General features: G+C 44.3%; 7 protein-coding genes across 7 annotated transcripts; 6 read left to right on the top strand and 1 right to left on the bottom strand.

The window, feature by feature from the left end:
* Positions 1-154: 154 nt before the first annotated feature.
* On the top strand, positions 155-5,666 carry LOC132264600 (carbonic anhydrase 1). The gene is made up of 6 exons (XM_059764850.1): positions 155-335; positions 1,340-1,405; positions 3,071-3,229; positions 4,235-4,358; positions 4,424-4,704; positions 5,210-5,666. Exons 1-6 carry the CDS (start codon positions 302-304, stop codon positions 5,458-5,460), a joined length of 915 nt encoding a protein of 304 aa, XP_059620833.1. The 5' UTR covers positions 155-301; the 3' UTR covers positions 5,461-5,666.
* A 112-nt stretch (positions 5,667-5,778) lies between these two features.
* Positions 5,779-6,402, top strand: LOC132264601 (small lysine-rich protein 1). Its single transcript, XM_059764851.1, has 2 exons — positions 5,779-6,076; positions 6,142-6,402. Exons 1-2 carry the CDS (start codon positions 5,882-5,884, stop codon positions 6,214-6,216), a joined length of 270 nt encoding a protein of 89 aa, XP_059620834.1. The 5' UTR covers positions 5,779-5,881; the 3' UTR covers positions 6,217-6,402.
* A 367-nt stretch (positions 6,403-6,769) lies between these two features.
* On the top strand, positions 6,770-10,164 carry LOC132264599 (heat shock 70 kDa protein cognate 2). Its single transcript, XM_059764849.1, has 3 exons — positions 6,770-7,099; positions 8,208-9,689; positions 9,749-10,164. Exons 1-3 carry the CDS (start codon positions 6,926-6,928, stop codon positions 10,001-10,003), a joined length of 1,911 nt encoding a protein of 636 aa, XP_059620832.1. The 5' UTR covers positions 6,770-6,925; the 3' UTR covers positions 10,004-10,164.
* Positions 10,165-11,172: 1,008 nt separating this feature from the next.
* LOC132264342 (transmembrane protein 135-like) lies at positions 11,173-12,189 on the top strand. Its single transcript, XM_059764504.1, has 3 exons — positions 11,173-11,343; positions 11,401-11,545; positions 11,608-12,189. The coding sequence occupies exons 1-3, from the start codon at positions 11,174-11,176 to the stop codon at positions 12,148-12,150; spliced, it is 858 nt and encodes a 285-aa protein (XP_059620487.1). The 5' UTR covers position 11,173; the 3' UTR covers positions 12,151-12,189.
* A 163-nt stretch (positions 12,190-12,352) lies between these two features.
* On the top strand, positions 12,353-14,515 carry LOC132264332 (uncharacterized). The gene is made up of 4 exons (XM_059764492.1): positions 12,353-12,533; positions 13,266-13,396; positions 13,456-13,579; positions 13,683-14,515. The coding sequence occupies exons 1-4, from the start codon at positions 12,378-12,380 to the stop codon at positions 14,508-14,510; spliced, it is 1,239 nt and encodes a 412-aa protein (XP_059620475.1). The 5' UTR covers positions 12,353-12,377; the 3' UTR covers positions 14,511-14,515.
* Position 14,516: 1 nt separating this feature from the next.
* Positions 14,517-15,308, bottom strand: LOC132264350 (mitochondrial transcription rescue factor 1). The gene is made up of 3 exons (XM_059764518.1): positions 15,101-15,308; positions 14,917-15,041; positions 14,517-14,851 (listed from the first exon to the last, which is right to left on the bottom strand). Exons 1-3 carry the CDS (start codon positions 15,302-15,304, stop codon positions 14,575-14,577), a joined length of 606 nt encoding a protein of 201 aa, XP_059620501.1. The 5' UTR covers positions 15,305-15,308; the 3' UTR covers positions 14,517-14,574.
* A 205-nt stretch (positions 15,309-15,513) lies between these two features.
* On the top strand, positions 15,514-17,947 carry LOC132264635 (STAM-binding protein-like). Its single transcript, XM_059764899.1, has 5 exons — positions 15,514-15,830; positions 15,912-16,695; positions 17,281-17,393; positions 17,457-17,559; positions 17,620-17,947. The coding sequence occupies exons 1-5, from the start codon at positions 15,715-15,717 to the stop codon at positions 17,680-17,682; spliced, it is 1,179 nt and encodes a 392-aa protein (XP_059620882.1). The 5' UTR covers positions 15,514-15,714; the 3' UTR covers positions 17,683-17,947.
* The last annotated feature ends 87 nt before the right edge of the window (positions 17,948-18,034 follow it).

The following is an 18,034-nucleotide window of genomic DNA, read 5'->3' as shown; positions in this document are numbered from 1 at the left end:
CCGTGAGTCAATCAAATTTCTGCACTATTCCGCAGGCATAATGCAAAAGTGTCACGAGAATGCCGCCTTCATCGCCAGAACTCGCCATATCTCAAATGCTCAGCAGTTGATGATTATATAAAAGCCCTCAGATTTTCTCCCCACAGCTTAGTTCACTGCAGAACGCGCGCTCAGATGCAGAACAGTGGATGCTCGGAGCGGTTCTGAGATCTGTGCTTGTCGGAAGTTTCAGGGAAAGCGCGTGTGAATCCTCGATAGTTCTCGAGAGCATTGCAAATTAGGAAAAAATTACCGCAGGAAAATGTGGCATTTAGCGGTCTTGCTGTTGTGTTCAGGTGCGTGAATGTGCAAATTAGGCTCACAAATCAGTGCAGAAAATGCCGAATCAATAAGAAAAAAATTAGAGGGAATAATTGGTGCCGCAAAAGAGCAAAAGATGTGCAAAATAGAAGTTTAATTAGTAATTATTTCCCCATAAATGTTTGAATAATTCATTTTCCTGTTCCTCTTTATGCAAACATGACAAATATTAATGTTTAGCTATTTTCTTTCACACTAAAATTTATTGTCACTTTAAGTATTTCCATTTCATGATTTTCCTATTGACAAAACATTCCAAATGCTCATGAAATGCATTAAAACCAATAAAACCATCCATTCAGAATGCGACATTTTCTGCCCGGATCTTCTGCATCAGCCATCGAGACTCCTTAAAAGCCCCATATTTTCGTCATCAGCATGATATTTGGTCCCATTTTCTGCATAGATGATGCCCAATGATAAGATTAAGTGTGTTTTTCTTGGCGCTCGTAAATCTTCTTTTGGCTCCATCACCATAAAACAATTGTATAATAATACATTTTCTTGCTTTGCGGTGTAAAATGCAATAAAAACCGAAAACGTGTGTCTCTTCCGCAACTCCATCGCTTTAGCATAATCTGCAAGAATTTCTTCTGAGGTCTTTTATCAGGCAATCGTGAATTTATAGGGTGAAAAAATTCTGTTTTTTTCCGCAATTTACTGAGAAAGAGATGTCTAATTTTAGAGAGCATTTTAATATATTTTTGCTTCTTGAAATATCATCGCTTATTTCCGCGAGCGACAACAATAAATCCCCAAGTGAGACCAATTATCGTCAATTTCACTTCCTGTGGCCAGGAAATTTACACTATCCAGAGCAATTTGCCATGCAATTTGCATGCGAAGAATAGCATAATCTCGTGAGAATGCAGAAATCGCCGCATTTCCTTTGACTCACGCTCTTCATCTCTGCACTAGTTGCATATTTCAGAGATTTCCCATGATGAAGAGACTCAGAAACTCTCCCTTTGACTTTCAGCCAGCGGCGTCAGCTTCGCCTCCCACTGGGGATATCCCACGCCCAGGCCCAATGGCGAAGTCGTTGGTAAGTCTAATGCACTCCTTATCTGCACTGCTGATAACGCTGATCTTTGCTCAGTCACGGCCAAGAGCGGAGACTCAGCAGGGCTGTTGCGAAGTCGTTGACAAATGGAATAATATATTGGTAAATTGCTCTTATCACCAGTGATTCTGTCCAATCGTTGCAAGATTTACTCACTCAATGGACAAACGCCCCAATTGTCCGGATAATGAAATTCACCTACATTTACGACAGCCACAAATCTCCGCTCTTCTGCCAAGACTGAGACAAGAATAAAGTGTTTGATTTTAAGCAAAAAGAGGTGAAATATAGTTAGACGACAAAGAAAATACACTGTTTTATGTGCTGAAATATTTTTTTACGCTTTTTAGAAGAACTTTATGATGATTTAATAAAATCAATGCCAAAGACTGTTCAAGAATCATATTGATTAAATGGCATTTTATATTTAAAACATTAAATTCAAATGTTTGATTCGTGTTTATTCGAGTTATTTATTCCAAAGTCATGAAATTGAGCTGAAAAAAGTCCAAATTCGTCAGCTCTGACTGTTTAATTCAATCATTTTCTTGCATCCTGTTTTTCACTCCTCAAGAAGATCCTAAAAATTGCAACTCTGGATGAGAAAGGAAATTGCTCAAATTGGCACAAATTATTCGCATCAAATTTAACTCCTTAAAAATGCGAAGAGATAAATTTACAGCAACATTTCGTCTCTGCAAATGCAATTTTTCAGCATGACAATAAAAGCAAGTGAAGCAATAATAATTTCTTTCGTGATGCAAATAATCACTGAACTGTTCTCTCAGATTCTCATCAAGCGCGTGGACTTTCATTAAAATGATATTAAAAATGGATCTGTTTAGTGAGAGATATAATTACACTCCGGAAAAAAGCATTGTGCATGTGAAGCATTGCAGAAAGAACGTCTGAGAAGTGCTTTTGACAGAGATGCGCTCGTTCATGAATATTGCAAAGATCCTTTGATCCTTTGAGCCAAAGTAAACACTTTCAGGTTTCACTTTAACCTCTGACATGCTTTGATGCTCAGAATGTTTGTCATGAATGGCATTGAAACTGTCGAGATATTAAAGAGAGCATAAAAAGTATATGATCAATTAATGGAATGAGTGATAAAAGTAAATTTTTCAAATTCCACTCAAATATTGCTGTGAAAAGTGCTTCACATTTCACGACTTTTGCCACAAAAATCTCAGCATAAATTCCCTGTGAAACTGCAAAAAATACACTAATGAGAAACTTTTGTGGGCATCAGAAATAGACGCGATGGCTCTGATTGACATGTGAAGTATAGAAAGTCGTCGAATTCGTTACAATTTTTACATAATTAATATCGTCAATTCGCTTTGGAAGCTGAAAAGCTGAAGTGTGAGACGCCTTTTGGCTTTATATTTAAACTCGTGTTACGCATTAAGCGTTTATTGCCTTCTTGCAAGCGCGCAATCTGCAAACCGTGCATATGAAATGTTATTTTCTCAAAAGTCCTTAAAGTCAGAAGTAAATTCGAATGTGAGAGCTGCTCAATAAACAACAAATTATATGCAGCAATAAATTTTATTTATAAAACAAACACTTGTGCGAAAATCTCGATGAAATTTGCATGCAATTTTCAGGGGATAAATATTGCGTCTTTGTAATTAAATATAGGCCCGGAAAACTGGGGCGGCGCGTGCGACACGGGCCTGAAGCAGAGTCCAGTGGATCTGTCGTTCAGAGCGTCCGTTCGCGGCAAATTCCCACTCCTGCATTTTGAGGACTACGACGAGCCCATCAAGGGGGCGCAGGTGCTCAACACCGGCCACTCAAGTGAGTAGAAATCACGCACACGAAGAACTCTTCTGTGCCAAGAAATGCAATTTGCAATTGATAGAGTGTCTCAAAGACTCATTGACGAGACGCAATCATTCAATTGCGAATGCAAATTGAATTGTTTGCAGAGGAGTAAAGTTGATAGTCGAAAAGAAAGATGTGAGAATTTATCGCCTGTGCGGGGTCAATTAGGTAGCGAAAGTAGCACTTGAAGTCACTAATCAAATCTATAATTTGTTTATACACAAGTTTTCTACACTCACAAATCAATTGACTCGTTTGCGGTTTTCTCAATTGTCCACATCGCATCTCCATGCAATTTATTCAAATTTATTGCTCCGGCATCGCCAAAAAGGGCGGCAAATTGCCACGCTTTTGTGTCTTAATCTGAATTTTAAAAATGAATTTGATTATTTAGAAATCAACGTGACTTTTATCGCCTTTTTTTTAATCTTTAGACGCGATTTTCACGCTCATAAAGTCCATTTTCTTCCTTAAATGGAGTTTTAAATTGTTTGACGTTTTTCTGGCCATGCTGGCCTCTCAACAAGTGCTTTGGAGGGTAATTTTTTGATATTTATGATTTAAAAATGTACAAATTAACCTTTTTTGATACTATTTGCGCTCAATAGAAGCTATTTCAACTGTTATTGATTAAACACATTCTTAGCATCTCATTTATCACCACAAAACGTGAAATTGAATGTAAATTTAACAATTTTCCGCAGAGACACTTAAAGAATAAAATCTTCCTGTGCGAAAATAGAATTGTCTGCAATAGCAGCATTTGAAGCGCAGTCTTTACAGCTTAAATGAGCGTGAATCACGCTCGATTGCGCCACATTTATCAACCCCTAGCTTATCACTTCTCTGCAAATTACCCGCATCTCTCGTGCTCGCCGAGGAGAGACTCGCTGAGCTGATTGATCCACTCGATATATGTTATGCAAGGTGTGAACTTGACATAGACCTAATGCGAATCTTCTCTCCTCCCAACGTCAGTTCAAATTAACGTTGGATCGCCGCCAAATGTGGTGCTTTCCGGTGGGGGTTTGCCAAGCGAGCAGTACGTCATGGAGCAAATGCACTTTCACTGGGGCTCCGAGCACACAATCAACGGCCGCCGGTATGTTTGTGTCGTCGATGGGGATGTCGGAAATAGAACAAAACCCCTTGTTTTTCACCCCCCAGATATGCGCTGGAGCTGCACTTGGTGCACTTCGACAGCAAATTCCCCACGATTCAAGAGGCCGTGGCCACGCGGAATGGCGTTGCGGTGCTCGGCGTGCTCTTCTACGTCTCGTCGCAGGCGAATCCTGACCTGGAAAACATCCTCGACAGCGCCACGACGGCAAAGGATGTGGTGGGCATGTCGGATGTGTTGCTGCAGCCACTCTCGCCGGATGATTTGCTCCCCCGCAATCGGGACGCGTACTTCCGCTACGAGGGCTCGCTCACCACGCCCGGATGTGGTAAGAAAGGCTTGCCGGCGAAGGCTTATTAGCGTGATTGATTGCCGCTTGATTGATGATGCTTAAGATGTTTTATGGCAAGAAAAATCACCCTTTGGAACCCCAGTAGAATATTGACTGTGACTTTCGACCCAAAATATTATTGTAAAAGGTCAGAAAGCAGTGAAAAAATGATCCAAAATTGTGGCAAAGAGAATTCTAAACTATTCTTTATTTATCTTCAAATTAACAACTCAAAGCTCCGCCAGATATTAAAGCCAGACACTTGAAAGCACGATCATGAGATATTTGGTCTGAGATACAAATATCAGTCTATAGTTAACCCACAATTTCTATTTCAGGATCGTAAAGATTCTAGCAAGTCAAGCCAACTTTCATTAGAACAACAAATAGTTTCGATGCATTGAATATTTGACGGGAATATCGACATTTTGCATAAGAATCTTTCTCTCCCGCAAGCTTTTCCAGTCTTTCTCACAGCTTTTCATCTCTCTCTCTCTTGCAGGCGAGGCGGTTCAATGGACAGTTTTCACTCAATCTCTGCCAATATCCTTTGAGCAGCTGGAGCGCTTTAAGAGCATCAAGACCAACAATGGCACAATCCTCACCCACAACTTCCGCACCGTTCAGCCTCTCAACTCGCGCCCATTGATTTACGTCGCCCCCACAGAGTACGAGGAGGAAGTTTCATCTGCAGACGCCGTCAAATATTCCTCAGCGCTTGCCATCTGTCTCTTTGTAGCGCTATTAGCTTAAGAGAACATCTCTCAAGACTCACTCTTCCGCGCTTCCCGATCTCAAGAGAGCACTTCGTTTTGGGAAAGAATCTAATAATTCATCTGTGTTAGTTTATTGTAGGAAAAATGTTCGTGCCAAAAATGCATCTGTAGCAAAAGTGATGAAGTTCAGTTGCAAAATTCTGACTAGTCAAATAAAATTGTATTATTCGTTAGTTCCTAAAATTGAGCTTTTTCCTGCACGAAAGTTCCACATTCCAAAGAAAGTAAGGAATCCTCGAAACTGCGACAGTCTCTGGAATGCTAATGCATTAACGACAGCGATGAAGAAGTTGATATTGCGGTGGAAATATTGATTGCACAGCGTGACTTTGTTGGATCGATAGACACAAAAGAGTGTGCGAATTGTGCTAAAATCCTCCGCGAAGTCAGTGAAGAGAATGGCTGGGAAGAGCAAGAAGAAGCGCAACAGCAAGGATTCATCCGACGGCCAAGGAGACGGCGAGGAGCAGCGCCGCGGCTCGAAGAGCAAGTCCAAGAAGTCCTCCAGCAAGTCCAAGAGCGGCCGTTTCCAGGGCGACATCTTCAACGAGGCCGCCATGGAGAATGCCTACTTCGTTTGCCACAATGTTCAGGTGAGAGGCGCAATTGTTTCACGAACAAACATACTCGAGACACACTTTCTCTCCAACATTGTCAGGATGTGCTCAAGTCGAGAGGCTTCGCGTGGCCAGAGGCGCAGAAGAAGAAGAAGAAGGGCAAAGGAAGAAAGTAAAAATCACCTTCTCCGGACATCTATTTATAGGCACCATTTTTTGACTATTCGCGCGCTCTCAAATGTACATCTTCGGTCCAATTTCACGCGCTGTTAGTGTGTTAGGAATTCTAGTAAATTCTCTATACATTCAATACAAAAACCAATGAGCTTTATTAATAAAATGTTAGGTAAACTCTGAATTTCCCACCAAATTCACCAAGTGTTTTACTGTGTGTTTTCCGCGATGCATGTGTATTAAGCCGGGATAAACCCTGTCAAACTCTCAATGGCTTTGATTCGCATCTCAGCCAAAGCAAGAATTTGATGGAAACTTCTTCTCAATCATCACAGTTCTTAGAAGGCATCAAAATGCGTCTTGAAAGTGATTTTTTCAAGTCATTTCGTCACCAACTGTCTCAACTCTGCGAACAAATTGAGAGGCGAATTGAAAAAACTCTTCATTTGCAATATCTGTGAATTTCTGCTCACGCTTCGCAACTAAAACTCACACAGTCATGATTATATCCAGCATAAATTGAAGCACATAGTGAAGAATTCTCTATTTTTGTTTGAACCGCGACCGCGAAGAGGTGATTTTGTGAGATCAGTGGAAAATCGTGAAGTTCTCATCTTACAATAAATAAGAATTGTAAAGGATTCTGCTGAGAAAAATCCTCCTTTAAAATCCTTCCTCAAATTACTCAAAAGAGTGTTGGTGTGATTTAAGATGGGAAAAACTCCGGCAATTGGCATCGATTTGGGCACAACGTACAGTTGCGTGGGTGTCTTTCAGCATGGAAAAGTCGAGATAATCGCAAACGATCAGGGCAACAGGACGACGCCCAGCTATGTGGCGTTCACGGACTCCGAGCGTCTGATCGGCGACGCGGCCAAGAATCAGGTGAGAAAAAGTGCACCATCAGGTGCCACAGAAGTCCACCAATTAACGCATGTCATTGCGCAATCGGAGCCTCTGTGCGTCTCACCACTGTTTTCCCATTTATGGGATTATCATCTCTGTCTCTCGGCGATGCCGAGGCATTGGCATATGGTGTAATGTCTGGTAAAACAACGTGTTAATCACTCGCAGATACAATTTGTGCACAGGAGAGATGAATTGCGCCTTTATTAAATTTATAGTGTTGCACATTTGAATTAATTATGTCAACACCTAAACATTCTATATGGCCATTCAATTGCAAATTCGCCTCAGCACATTTTTCCAAATGATTTCACCGCTCTCACACTGCGTATTGATCACTCAATCGCGGCCATACAGATGGAATAAAACGATGCGATGAAGCGTCGCCAGATTCACGCACACAAATCGTATGCAAAATACACTCAATTCACTCAATTACACTCTTCTTATTCTTGTGGGTGTGCAGAGATGAGCTTGAATCCAAACTCAGGCGGAAAAAAGCCCCAAAATGCATTTCTTTTCCCTCCTAATCAAGTGTCTTCAGTTCAGGGAACTCTAGAAAATTCGCTCGGTTTTTTCTTTATTGTGTGAGAAAAAGCGACAGAGACTAAAAATAAGATTCATATAAAATATACTTCATGTTACATCACAAACTCCAAAATATCCACATTATTTTTAGTTAAGTGAATCACGCAAATTTGGCAGTTTCACGGCAGCGCGAAGAGACTCTCCGTCAAAGATCATGAGAGAATTATGCTAATTGAATGAAATATTGGACTTTTTCACCCAATTCAGTTATTCTTTACAAGATTATTCAAGACATTTTTATCATTTTCTACTGTTTTGTCTTGTCTTTTCAATAATTTGTAGGTTTAAACGTGCAAAAAAGGCAATATTTCACGAAAAAGACAAGAAACACACCACAAAGTGTGATGAATTTCTTACATTTAATGTACTTTATGTACAATAAACTTCTCTTAAGAGCAATAAAAGTCAATTTACGATGGTAAAAAGATAAATCTTACGCTATTTAAAGGATAAAACACAAGCTCAAAGGTGGAAAATTCTCCTTTTTCTCCCTCAACAGGTCGCCATGAATCCCAAGAACACCATTTTCGACGCCAAGCGTCTGATCGGGCGCAAGTTTGACGACCCCAAAATCCAGGACGACATGAAGCATTGGCCCTTCCAGGTGGTCAACGACTGCGGCAAGCCAAAGCTGCAGGTGGAGTTCAAGGGCGAGAGCAAGAGATTCGCTCCGGAGGAAGTGAGCTCAATGGTGTTGATCAAGATGAAGGAAGTGGCTGAGATTTACCTGGGCGGCAAAGTCAGCGACGCCGTGATCACCGTGCCGGCGTACTTCAACGACTCCCAGCGCCAGGCCACCAAGGACGCCGGCGTCATTGCCGGCCTCAATGTGCAGAGGATTATAAACGAGCCCACGGCGGCCGCTCTGGCTTACGGACTGGACAAGAATCTCAAGGGTGAGCGGAATGTACTGATCTTCGACTTGGGCGGCGGAACGTTCGACGTCTCGATTCTGTCCATCGACGAGGGATCGCTGTTCGAGGTGAAATCCACCGCCGGCGACACTCATCTCGGCGGCGAGGACTTCGACAATCGCCTCGTGAATCACTTCTCCGAGGAGTTCACGCGCAAGTTCAAGAAGGATCTCAAGGGCAACGCCAGAGCCCTTCGTCGGCTGCGCACGGCGTGCGAGAGAGCCAAGAGGACGCTCTCGTCTAGCACCGAAGCCTCTCTGGAGATCGACGCCCTGCACGAGGGCGTGGATTTCTATGCGAAGATCACGCGAGCGCGCTTCGAGGAGCTCAACATGGATCTGTTCCGATCGACGCTGGCGCCCGTGGAGAAAGCCCTGGCCGACGCCAAGATGGACAAGGGTCAGATCCATGACGTCGTCCTCGTGGGCGGATCTACGCGCATCCCGAAGATCCAGAAGATGCTGCAGGACTTCTTCTGCGGCAAAGCCCTGAATCTCTCCATCAATCCCGACGAGGCTGTCGCCTACGGAGCCGCCGTCCAGGCCGCCATTCTCTCGGGCGACAGCAGCTCCCAGATCAAGGACGTGCTGCTGGTGGACGTGACACCGCTGTCGCTGGGCATCGAGACCGCCGGCGGCGTCATGACGAAGCTGGTGGAGCGAAACTCACGGATTCCATGCAAGCAACAGCAAACATTCACGACATACAGCGACAACCAGAACGCCGTCACGATCCAGGTGTTCGAGGGCGAGCGCGCCATGACGAAGGACAACAATCTCCTGGGCACCTTCAATCTCACCGGCATTCCGCCAGCACCGCGAGGCGTGCCCAAGATCGAAGTGACCTTCGATCTCAACGCCGACGGCATCCTGAACGTGTCGGCGAAGGATAACAGCACCGGTCGATCCGAGAACATCCGGATCACCAACGACAAGGGACGCCTGTCCAAGGCCGAGATCGATCGCATGCTGTCGGAGGCGGAGAAGTACAGAGACGAGGATGAGAAGCAGCGCCAGAGAATCTCCGCCAGGAACGCCCTGGAGAGCTACATCTTCAGCTGCAAGCAAGTAAGTCACAATTCTCCAGATCTTCAGGACAAACTCATAATTACCCGATCCCTTTCTAGGCTGTCGAGGAGGCGCCGCAGGGCAAACTGACGGACGCCGACAAGCAGACGGTGAAGGACAAGTGCCAGTCCGAGATGTCCTGGCTGGACTCCAACACACTGGCAGAGAAGGAAGAGTTCGAGGATCACCTGAAGGACACTCAGCGCGTGTGCGGACCCGTGATGGCCAAGATGCACGGCGGCGGACCTCAGGCTCAGCCGCAGGGCGGCCAGAACACCTCCGGCCGCGGCCCAACCGTCGAAGAAGTCGACTAATCCAATCACTAACTCAAACTAATTGCCACAATAACCAGAGATAACTTTACCACTGAGAATTGGTGGTGGGAAAAGATTAGAGTATTTGCCATTTTCAATCACAGAAGAAGCACATCTAATGTATTTTTGCAAGAAAGAGAGAAATAAATGGAATCAATTCATTCGGTGTCACATTCAATTGGAGTGAACTGATTAGAACAAATAGGTAATTAGCGACTGATTTCATTCAATCGCCCCAAACACACAAGGTTGATGTCGCTTGCAGCACACTCTGTCCAATCTTGGACTGATGGAAGTGGCAAAGCTGGAAAATCATGAATAACAGCAATTAAGGATCAAATTTATCGATTGAAGCTGAAGGAAACCATTGAAAATCCTTGAAAAAATACCAAAATTGACTGTTGATTTGCAAAAATCAGGCTTTTTGCACGAAAAATCTTATCTTGAATGATCGAAAAGTGTCTTTTGAGCCTCGAAAAAGGCCCAAAATATCACTTCTCAGCGAATTCTTAAGAAGCTTCAGTCTGTCTCGTTGTGACGCTGGCTGATGAAGCTCACGAGACAGTGAAAATGTAATATATACGACACACATTTGTCGTCACAGGAAGACTGTACTTAATTATTCACCGAACCATTCTTATTAAGATGCCGAACTTCACACGACAATCTTCAGTTTACATTTCACACTTCAGCGCGAAACAACCCCTTGGAAAGCTCCTCCTCAATGGCGGGCTTTAGTAAGTTCTTCTACGAGAATTTGGGTGAGAAATCCTGCAACTTCTTCACACATCCCGGCGTCACGTGTGAACACTTTGCCTTCACCACGTTTCGCGATGGAATCATCGGCGGTATGCAGTACTATTTCCCAGTGATCGTGCTTCCGGCGCTGCAGAAGTACGATCGCTGGAGTTGGGAGTTCTGGAGCAAGATCCTGCGCGAATACTTGCGCTCCATCATGGCAGGATCGTGCTTTATGGTCTTCTTCGGCTTCGGCACGTTCTGCTATTTCTTGTGAGCCACACAATTGTGTGATGTGCGCTAAAGACAGTGGATGAAATGAGTGATCTTCATTTCAGCAACATCCTCAAGAAGCATCACTGCATCTTTGTGTTCCTGCCATGTCTCACCGGATCACTGTTTTGCCACTTCTTGCCGCCCAACATCAGGGAAATGCAATCAATTGGCGGCTTCAATATGATTCTCGAGTACTTTCTCCGCTCATCCAAGAGCAATGTTGTTCGCGTGCTGAAGAGATCAACGATCTTCGCGACAATTATGTTTCAGATCTGCAGTGCAGTGATCGCTTATGTTTACAAGTCGTGCGCTGTTAAGAAATTCTGGTGAAATTTGACATGAAATTAGGGAATTTCCATATTTATTGCATGAAATCTTTGCAGGTTCTTCAACATTCCCGCGCCTGGAGATAACAATGTCTCAACTTCACACTTCCGCGAAGGCAGAAATGGTTGGATGGACAAGATTATCGGCACTTCGAGACACATTTGCTCTCACAACGAATCCTGTGAGAGTTTTGTGTTGAAAGTAAGAATTCTGTAGACCCAAAAATCCCTCTTTTTGATCGAATTCTTCATCAAACATTCAAGGAATTGAAGCGCACAACAACCTTCGGACTAATGGTGACTCTGCTGAAAGCAATTGTGTCTCACATCAGCAGCTCTTCCAGCGGCTCTTTCCTATCAAAACTCCTGCAGAACTTCGACTACAGACTCTTCCTCTTCCTCTCGTCCTTCGGGAGTCTCTTCAGCCTGTGCAATTGCCTCATAAATCGCCACATGCAGACTGATTCGCCGAAAACCAGCACAATTGCTGGCTTCCTCGCCGGCATTGCATTCCTCTTCTATCCCAAATACGTCTTCTTCTCATTCGGCCTCAGTCGCATGATCCAAGTCGTCTGGCTGCACTACAATCAGACCGCTGAGCAGAAGCCCAGAGTCATCCAGTTCCTCAACAAAGTGCCCTTCAGCACACTCATCTACGCCTTCGCCTCGGCCTTCCTCTACCAATGTCGCGTCTTCAACCCCGGCGAGACGCCCAAGTACGTCTACCAAATCATGACAATCGCCACACAGAAGAGAAGCGACACGCTGGCAGAGTCTTATGCTACAATGCTAATGGGTCTGGCATAGAGCACGAAGACCGCGCGTCGCTCGAATTTGTTGATGCATTTGCATGTGATTAGCAAATAAAATGTTCTCCTATCCGCCACTCCTTTTGCTCACCACTTTCGGCCATTTAGTGATAATTACACCCTGCAAAAACACCGTCTAATTAGATTAACTGCAACTCTCTGAGCTTTGGCCACACTTTCTTCAGTGAATTCCCAACCGCGCAATCAACTTGTTCTGTGGCTAATATGACGACCTACAGCAAATACGTCAATGAGATACTGAAGGGATGGACTTGTCAGGATCTCATCCATCCCTGGAGCACCAGCTGTGGACAATCCTTCCTGGACTACATGGCAAATTGGTCGTTTGACGGTGTGAAGTTCTTCTTTCCCGCAATTATGGTAAATTCGTAAAGTTCGGTAGAGTTTTTCGTGTCTTTCCCAAGGGGGAGATAATACAGTTGAAAGTGGTGTACAGTTCAACGGGAATCTTAAAAATGAAATTATCCAAACATGTGCTACAATTGGCTCTTAAAGGTTCTTTTTAAATTAAATAAACGCATTTTTTTCTGTCTTTGGGCAATTTTGCTAAGAAAAAGCAATATTAATGTTTTTCTAGGTTATGTGACTAATTAAATTGAATTTAAATAGCTAAAACATTAGTTCTTGTGATTCTTGCACAGAAATTAGAATAATTTCCACTTCTTATGGCTATAATTTAGATTTCACGCTAAGAATCTTACGGAATTATGGTAGTTTTGGAGTGAAAAATATGTTTTAAAGTCAAACATAACCTCAAAAGTGACTTAACGTATGAAAATAATGTCCTTTTCCGGAGCTTTTTGTAATTTTTCGCTTAAAAAACTAGATCTGAACTTAGTTTGAAGTAATAACAACCTTTTATCCTCTTATGATAACCTCAAAAGGATCAAAAAGAGGATTCCTAACCTCACAATTTGATAAGAATCTTTTTTTTTCGATTCTTTTAAAGTGTTTCCAACTGAATATCAAGACAGAAACATTTCCTTTCTTAAGACGAATTAAACTTGATCAGATTACGATTAAGGAATTGTGAAAATGGCACAAAATGATGTACAAACTTAAAGCACATTTATCTTTCCCTTGCGCTTTCAGATTTCAGTGGTGATGAAGACCAAAGATAACTACACGAAGGCAATCCTTAAAGGGATCTTCGACATATTCCTGTGTTCGGCAATTGGACACGTTTCCTTCGCCATCGCCATGTCCTGGTCCTGCATTTTCTAGTAAGTTCTTCAAGCCAGTGCTTAAGTGTTAAATTACACCGAATTATCTTGCATTTCAGCAACATCTTCAAGCGATGCTACTACTCAACAACAGTTCTGATTCCCACATTTTTGGGCGCTCAAACAGTGAATTTGCTGCCCAACAATGCAATCGTGGGTCACGCCAATCCTTTCGCTTGCATGGTAAGTGACTTTCAGCGTTTCTTTCCCCACAATTGTGGTTCAATTTCTATTGATTGCTAAGCAGCAAGAAGCGGGGCTTTGACCGGATTAATATATCTTGCAGTTCTTTGAGATCCTCATAAAATTCATGGATTTCGACTGCATGAAGTCGATGCGGAAGTCCAAATGGTGGGGAACACTGTGGTTCATGTGTGGCAGTGCTGGATTGCTGCATTTGCTGGCAAAACAGCGCAAGACGGGCGTATTTTGGTTCATAATTCCACCAAAAATCACCAAATCCACAAATGTCGAAACGCCCAATGAAGAGGACGTGCGCAAAATCGTCACGCTCTGCACACACAAGGAGAAGTGCGTGAGTTTCATCCTTCAGGGCATGAGAACCTATGCAAACTACGGATTGATGTTGGAAATTCTGCGAAATATCACCGCGAATTTGGGCAGAATCAAGAGCAATCCCAGTCAATTCCTCACGCTGGCCACAAAGCGCATCAACTACAATCTCGTGACCTTCCTCATGGCTTACATCGGCTGCTACAGACTCACGAGTTGCCTGCTGAAGAATTACACAAGCGGACACAGTGTGGACTTCGTGAACATAGCGGCGGGATTTGCGGGCGGTTTGGCTTATGCCGTTTGGCCGAACTACAATCTCTTCACCACGTGCATCGTGACAATGCTTCAGGTTTACTGGCAATATCTGCTAGCGCAGGAGAATTGCCCCAAAGCGGTGAGGGAAGTGAACAAACTGCCGCTCAGCGGCCTCATCTATGGCATCTGCATGGCTGTTTGCGTCCAAACGATGGTCTTCTATCCGGACAAGACGGCGCACTTGTCCTACATCGCGACCAGAGCCAACAGCAGCGGAGCAGTGGATGGCCTCAAATTCACCCTAACGCGACCCTTTTTCGACGCCCCCTTCAAGTATGATTAAAATGACTTTTGGAAGAACTTTATGGCTCTTATTTCAACTACTCTTCGCTTAAACCGATCTTCCCTCAGCCTTCGGACTTATCAGACTCTTTGTACGCATCCCTCTCGTCGTAGTTGTCCACCACCAGCGTCTTGAAGCGCCTCAAGAGCACAGAGATGCTCTCCTCCTTGGGAGTGGCCGACACAAGTTCAAGCCTCGAAATCACCAAGTGTTCCGGATTGTTGGGACTCACATTCTTAATCACATCAATCTCATCTCCCACCTTCACATGGTAGCTCTTCTTGGGAATCTTCTTACCATTCACACGAATCTTTCCCTCGTAGAATTTCGTCTCCACTTTGCTGCCAAAGACAAAAACTCTATCAGTAACTTTTCCCCGGAAAACTCTCTCGCTTATCATGCTCACTTTCTTGCCGTTCCCAATCCAGTTCTTATCAGCAAATCAGCTCGCAAGGACGTCACTGATGACTTAATTAGATTCTTGTCATTCTCCTGGAGCTCCTCGAGTTCATCAGCATCACTGTCAGAGTCCTGAAAGGGAGCAAAAGTGGTGAGAAATGTGCCCAAAGAAAGATTCTCTCTGACCTAACCTCATCTTTGCTGCCGCTTGCCTTTCCCTTCCCGGTGTATTTGTGTCTCACCGGGACTCTAATGACTGAGGCACTGTGTACAGGTGATTGTCGTGAACTGAGGAACATTCGTTGGGACAAAATAGCCACATTTCTCCGCAGGAAATTCACTTTTTCCAGGCGATTACACAAGTTTAGCAACTTGTAAACCTGTCGACACGACATCTTTGTTTATTATTCGCTCTGACAGTTCGGACAGTCGAATGCGGCACGACGAGAGCCGAAGAAAACATCGCAAACATAGAAAATACGCAATAACGCATTTTTGTGTGGCAAAATTTGTGATTTGTACGATAACCATCGCTAGTTTCGTGAGATTATCTCAAATTACAGTGATTTTTGACATTCAAGTCAAGGCGAAATGAATTAAGATCGTGTGAATGAAGAAAATATGATTCTTTGCTGCCCATTTTCTGGACTATCAACACTAAAATCCAGGCTTCAACACTCGCGCTGGATTGCAATATCTGTGGCTGCTTTGTCTCATTTGGCGTTCACGTGAAGACGGAAAGAAAACAGTGAAACCTCGGAAGAGGCTTTTAGTGCAGTTTATTTATTCCTCAGCGCGAGTCGAGATGTCAAAGAAGGTGAATTTCGTGGAATTTGGCATCGTGGAGCCGCACGCGAGACTGAAGAAGCTCGCCAATCACGGGAACCTCTCGGAAATCGACCTCAACATTCCCATTCGCAGGTAAGCGCGAAGCTTCCGCGGGTCAGCGAGTGTTGACCTAAATTCGCAAGGATGACTAATCCCCCTTTCCCCTCCAATCAGGTACTACCGCTCGGGCATGGAGATGGTGCGGATGGCGCACGTGTATCTGTCCGAGGGCAATCTGGAGGACGCGTACATTCTTTACATGAAGTTCATGACGCTGTTCATCGAGCGCATTAAGTCGCATCCGGAATACAAGAGCGTGCCGGCGGCCACGAAGCAACAGAACCAGGCGAAGCTGAAGGAGGTGCTGCCGGTGACGGAGAAGCTGAAGGTCACGCTGCTGGCGCGCTATGAGAAGGAATACACGCAATTCCTGGCCAACAAGGAGGCTGAGCGTGCCAAGGAGGCGGCGGCGGCGCGCGAACGGGCCAAGAACAGCCTCCCGCCGGCCGCCACGAGCGGTGCCGTCGGGCAAGAATACGCCCCGAGCGCCCCAAATGCTGAACTGCTGGACAACATCGTGTATCCGAACGACTTTCCCTCAGATCCCAATCGCTCCAGCTCCAGCGGACTGATTCTGCCGGAGTCGGACAAGAAGCCGCGCTTCGACCGCAACCTCAAGCCCTCCTCGTCCTCCAGTCTGCTCGACGGCGTGCTGCGCACCGTCGTGGTGCCCATCGACACCATGGCCAGCTTCCTGGACCTGGCCAAGAGCAACACGCAGGCCAACGTGGAGACGTGCGCCATCCTGGCCGGCCGCCTGGCGCACAATCAACTCCTCCTCACGCACATGATCCTGCCCAAGCAGAAGGGCACGTCGGACAGCTGCAACACGATGAACGAGGAGGAGATCTTCGACGTGCAGGATCAGCACAATCTCATCACGCTGGGCTGGATTCACGTGAGTTTCCCAGTGAATCATCCGCAAAGATTGCTCTCTCTGCTGGAGCGTTTTTCCCCTTTGATATCATCTCCACTGCGTTCAGTGATAAGAAGACAATTTTTATTAACGAGATGACCTTCTTTCTTAACTCACTCTGAGTTCAATTGTCTCTAAAATAGGGTCACACTTTCTTTTGAGAAGTATTTTTACCACTTTTTAGAACATTAATATTTGATCTGTTCGTGTTTTGAAGGCGTTTAAGCCGATTTATCGGCGCTTTTGATGATTTCTCATTCTAATCGTGCCTTAAAGTGCTGATTTTTCTCTGTTTTGATTGATTTCTAACTGAGTTCTTGACTCAAGTTTCGTAAAAGTGCATAAAAAGTCGACTTTTCTCAATTTTCACTTCTCCCGTCGAATCCACGCATTGACTTATCAAATGTTTTTGCGGTTTTTACATTCATATAATCTTAAATGGCCCGCAAAACGACTTGATATTCCAATTTGCTGTCGTTTGAGTCATTCTCAGCGCTTCTCGCGTGCACTTCTCGTCAACAATGAGTCACTTTTCGTCACTCTAACTCTCTCTGTCTCTGCTTCCAGACCCATCCGAGTCAGACGGCCTTTCTGTCTTCGGTGGACTTGCACACTCACTGCTCTTATCAGATGATGATGCCCGAGGCATTGGCCATCGTGTGTGCGCCCAAGTATCAAGAGTAAGCGCCTGATTGCCTAATCAATCAACATGTGCGATTAATCGCTTTGCTTTCCATGCACAGGACCGGATTCTTCTGCCTCACGCCCAACTATGGACTGGAATTCATCGCGCAGTGTCGACAAACGGGATTCCATCCGCATCCCAACGATCCGCCACTGTTCATGGTGCGTTTTTGACTGTCTTTTTGATCTAAGAAACAGTATTAAACCATTTGAATATTCCAGGAGGCGCAGCACATCAGCCTGAGTGATAGTTTGAAGATTGAAGTTGTGGATCTGAGAAGGTAGTTTCGCTGCCAATTGTCGCTGATTAATATTAAGTGCTTTTAACAAATTACTCTCTGTGCTTTAAACAAGTGAAGTGCGCTGAAATTCACGCAAGGATGCTAACGTGTGAAAAACCGTGATGAATTTTTCACGAGGTTGTACCAAAGGTTTCGATGAAACTATCGATTTGTGCCGGTACATCGAGATACTCCACAAAAAAGAGGAAAAAATTACTATTACATTGAACTCTGTGACGACGAAAGGATTATTTATGGATTTTAGATGTACAATAAAAATCGTTTTGTGTTTAAATTTATAGGGATTTCTTTTGCAATGAATTTTACTCATTTTACTTGTGATTTATATGCAGAAT

Source organism: Phlebotomus argentipes, unplaced genomic scaffold (assembly GCF_947086385.1).
Source record: "Phlebotomus argentipes unplaced genomic scaffold, Phlebotomus argentipes genome assembly contig_2, whole genome shotgun sequence".
Lineage (NCBI taxonomy): Eukaryota > Metazoa > Arthropoda > Insecta > Diptera > Psychodidae > Phlebotomus > Phlebotomus argentipes.
This window is presented reverse-complemented; position numbering and strand designations above follow the sequence as displayed.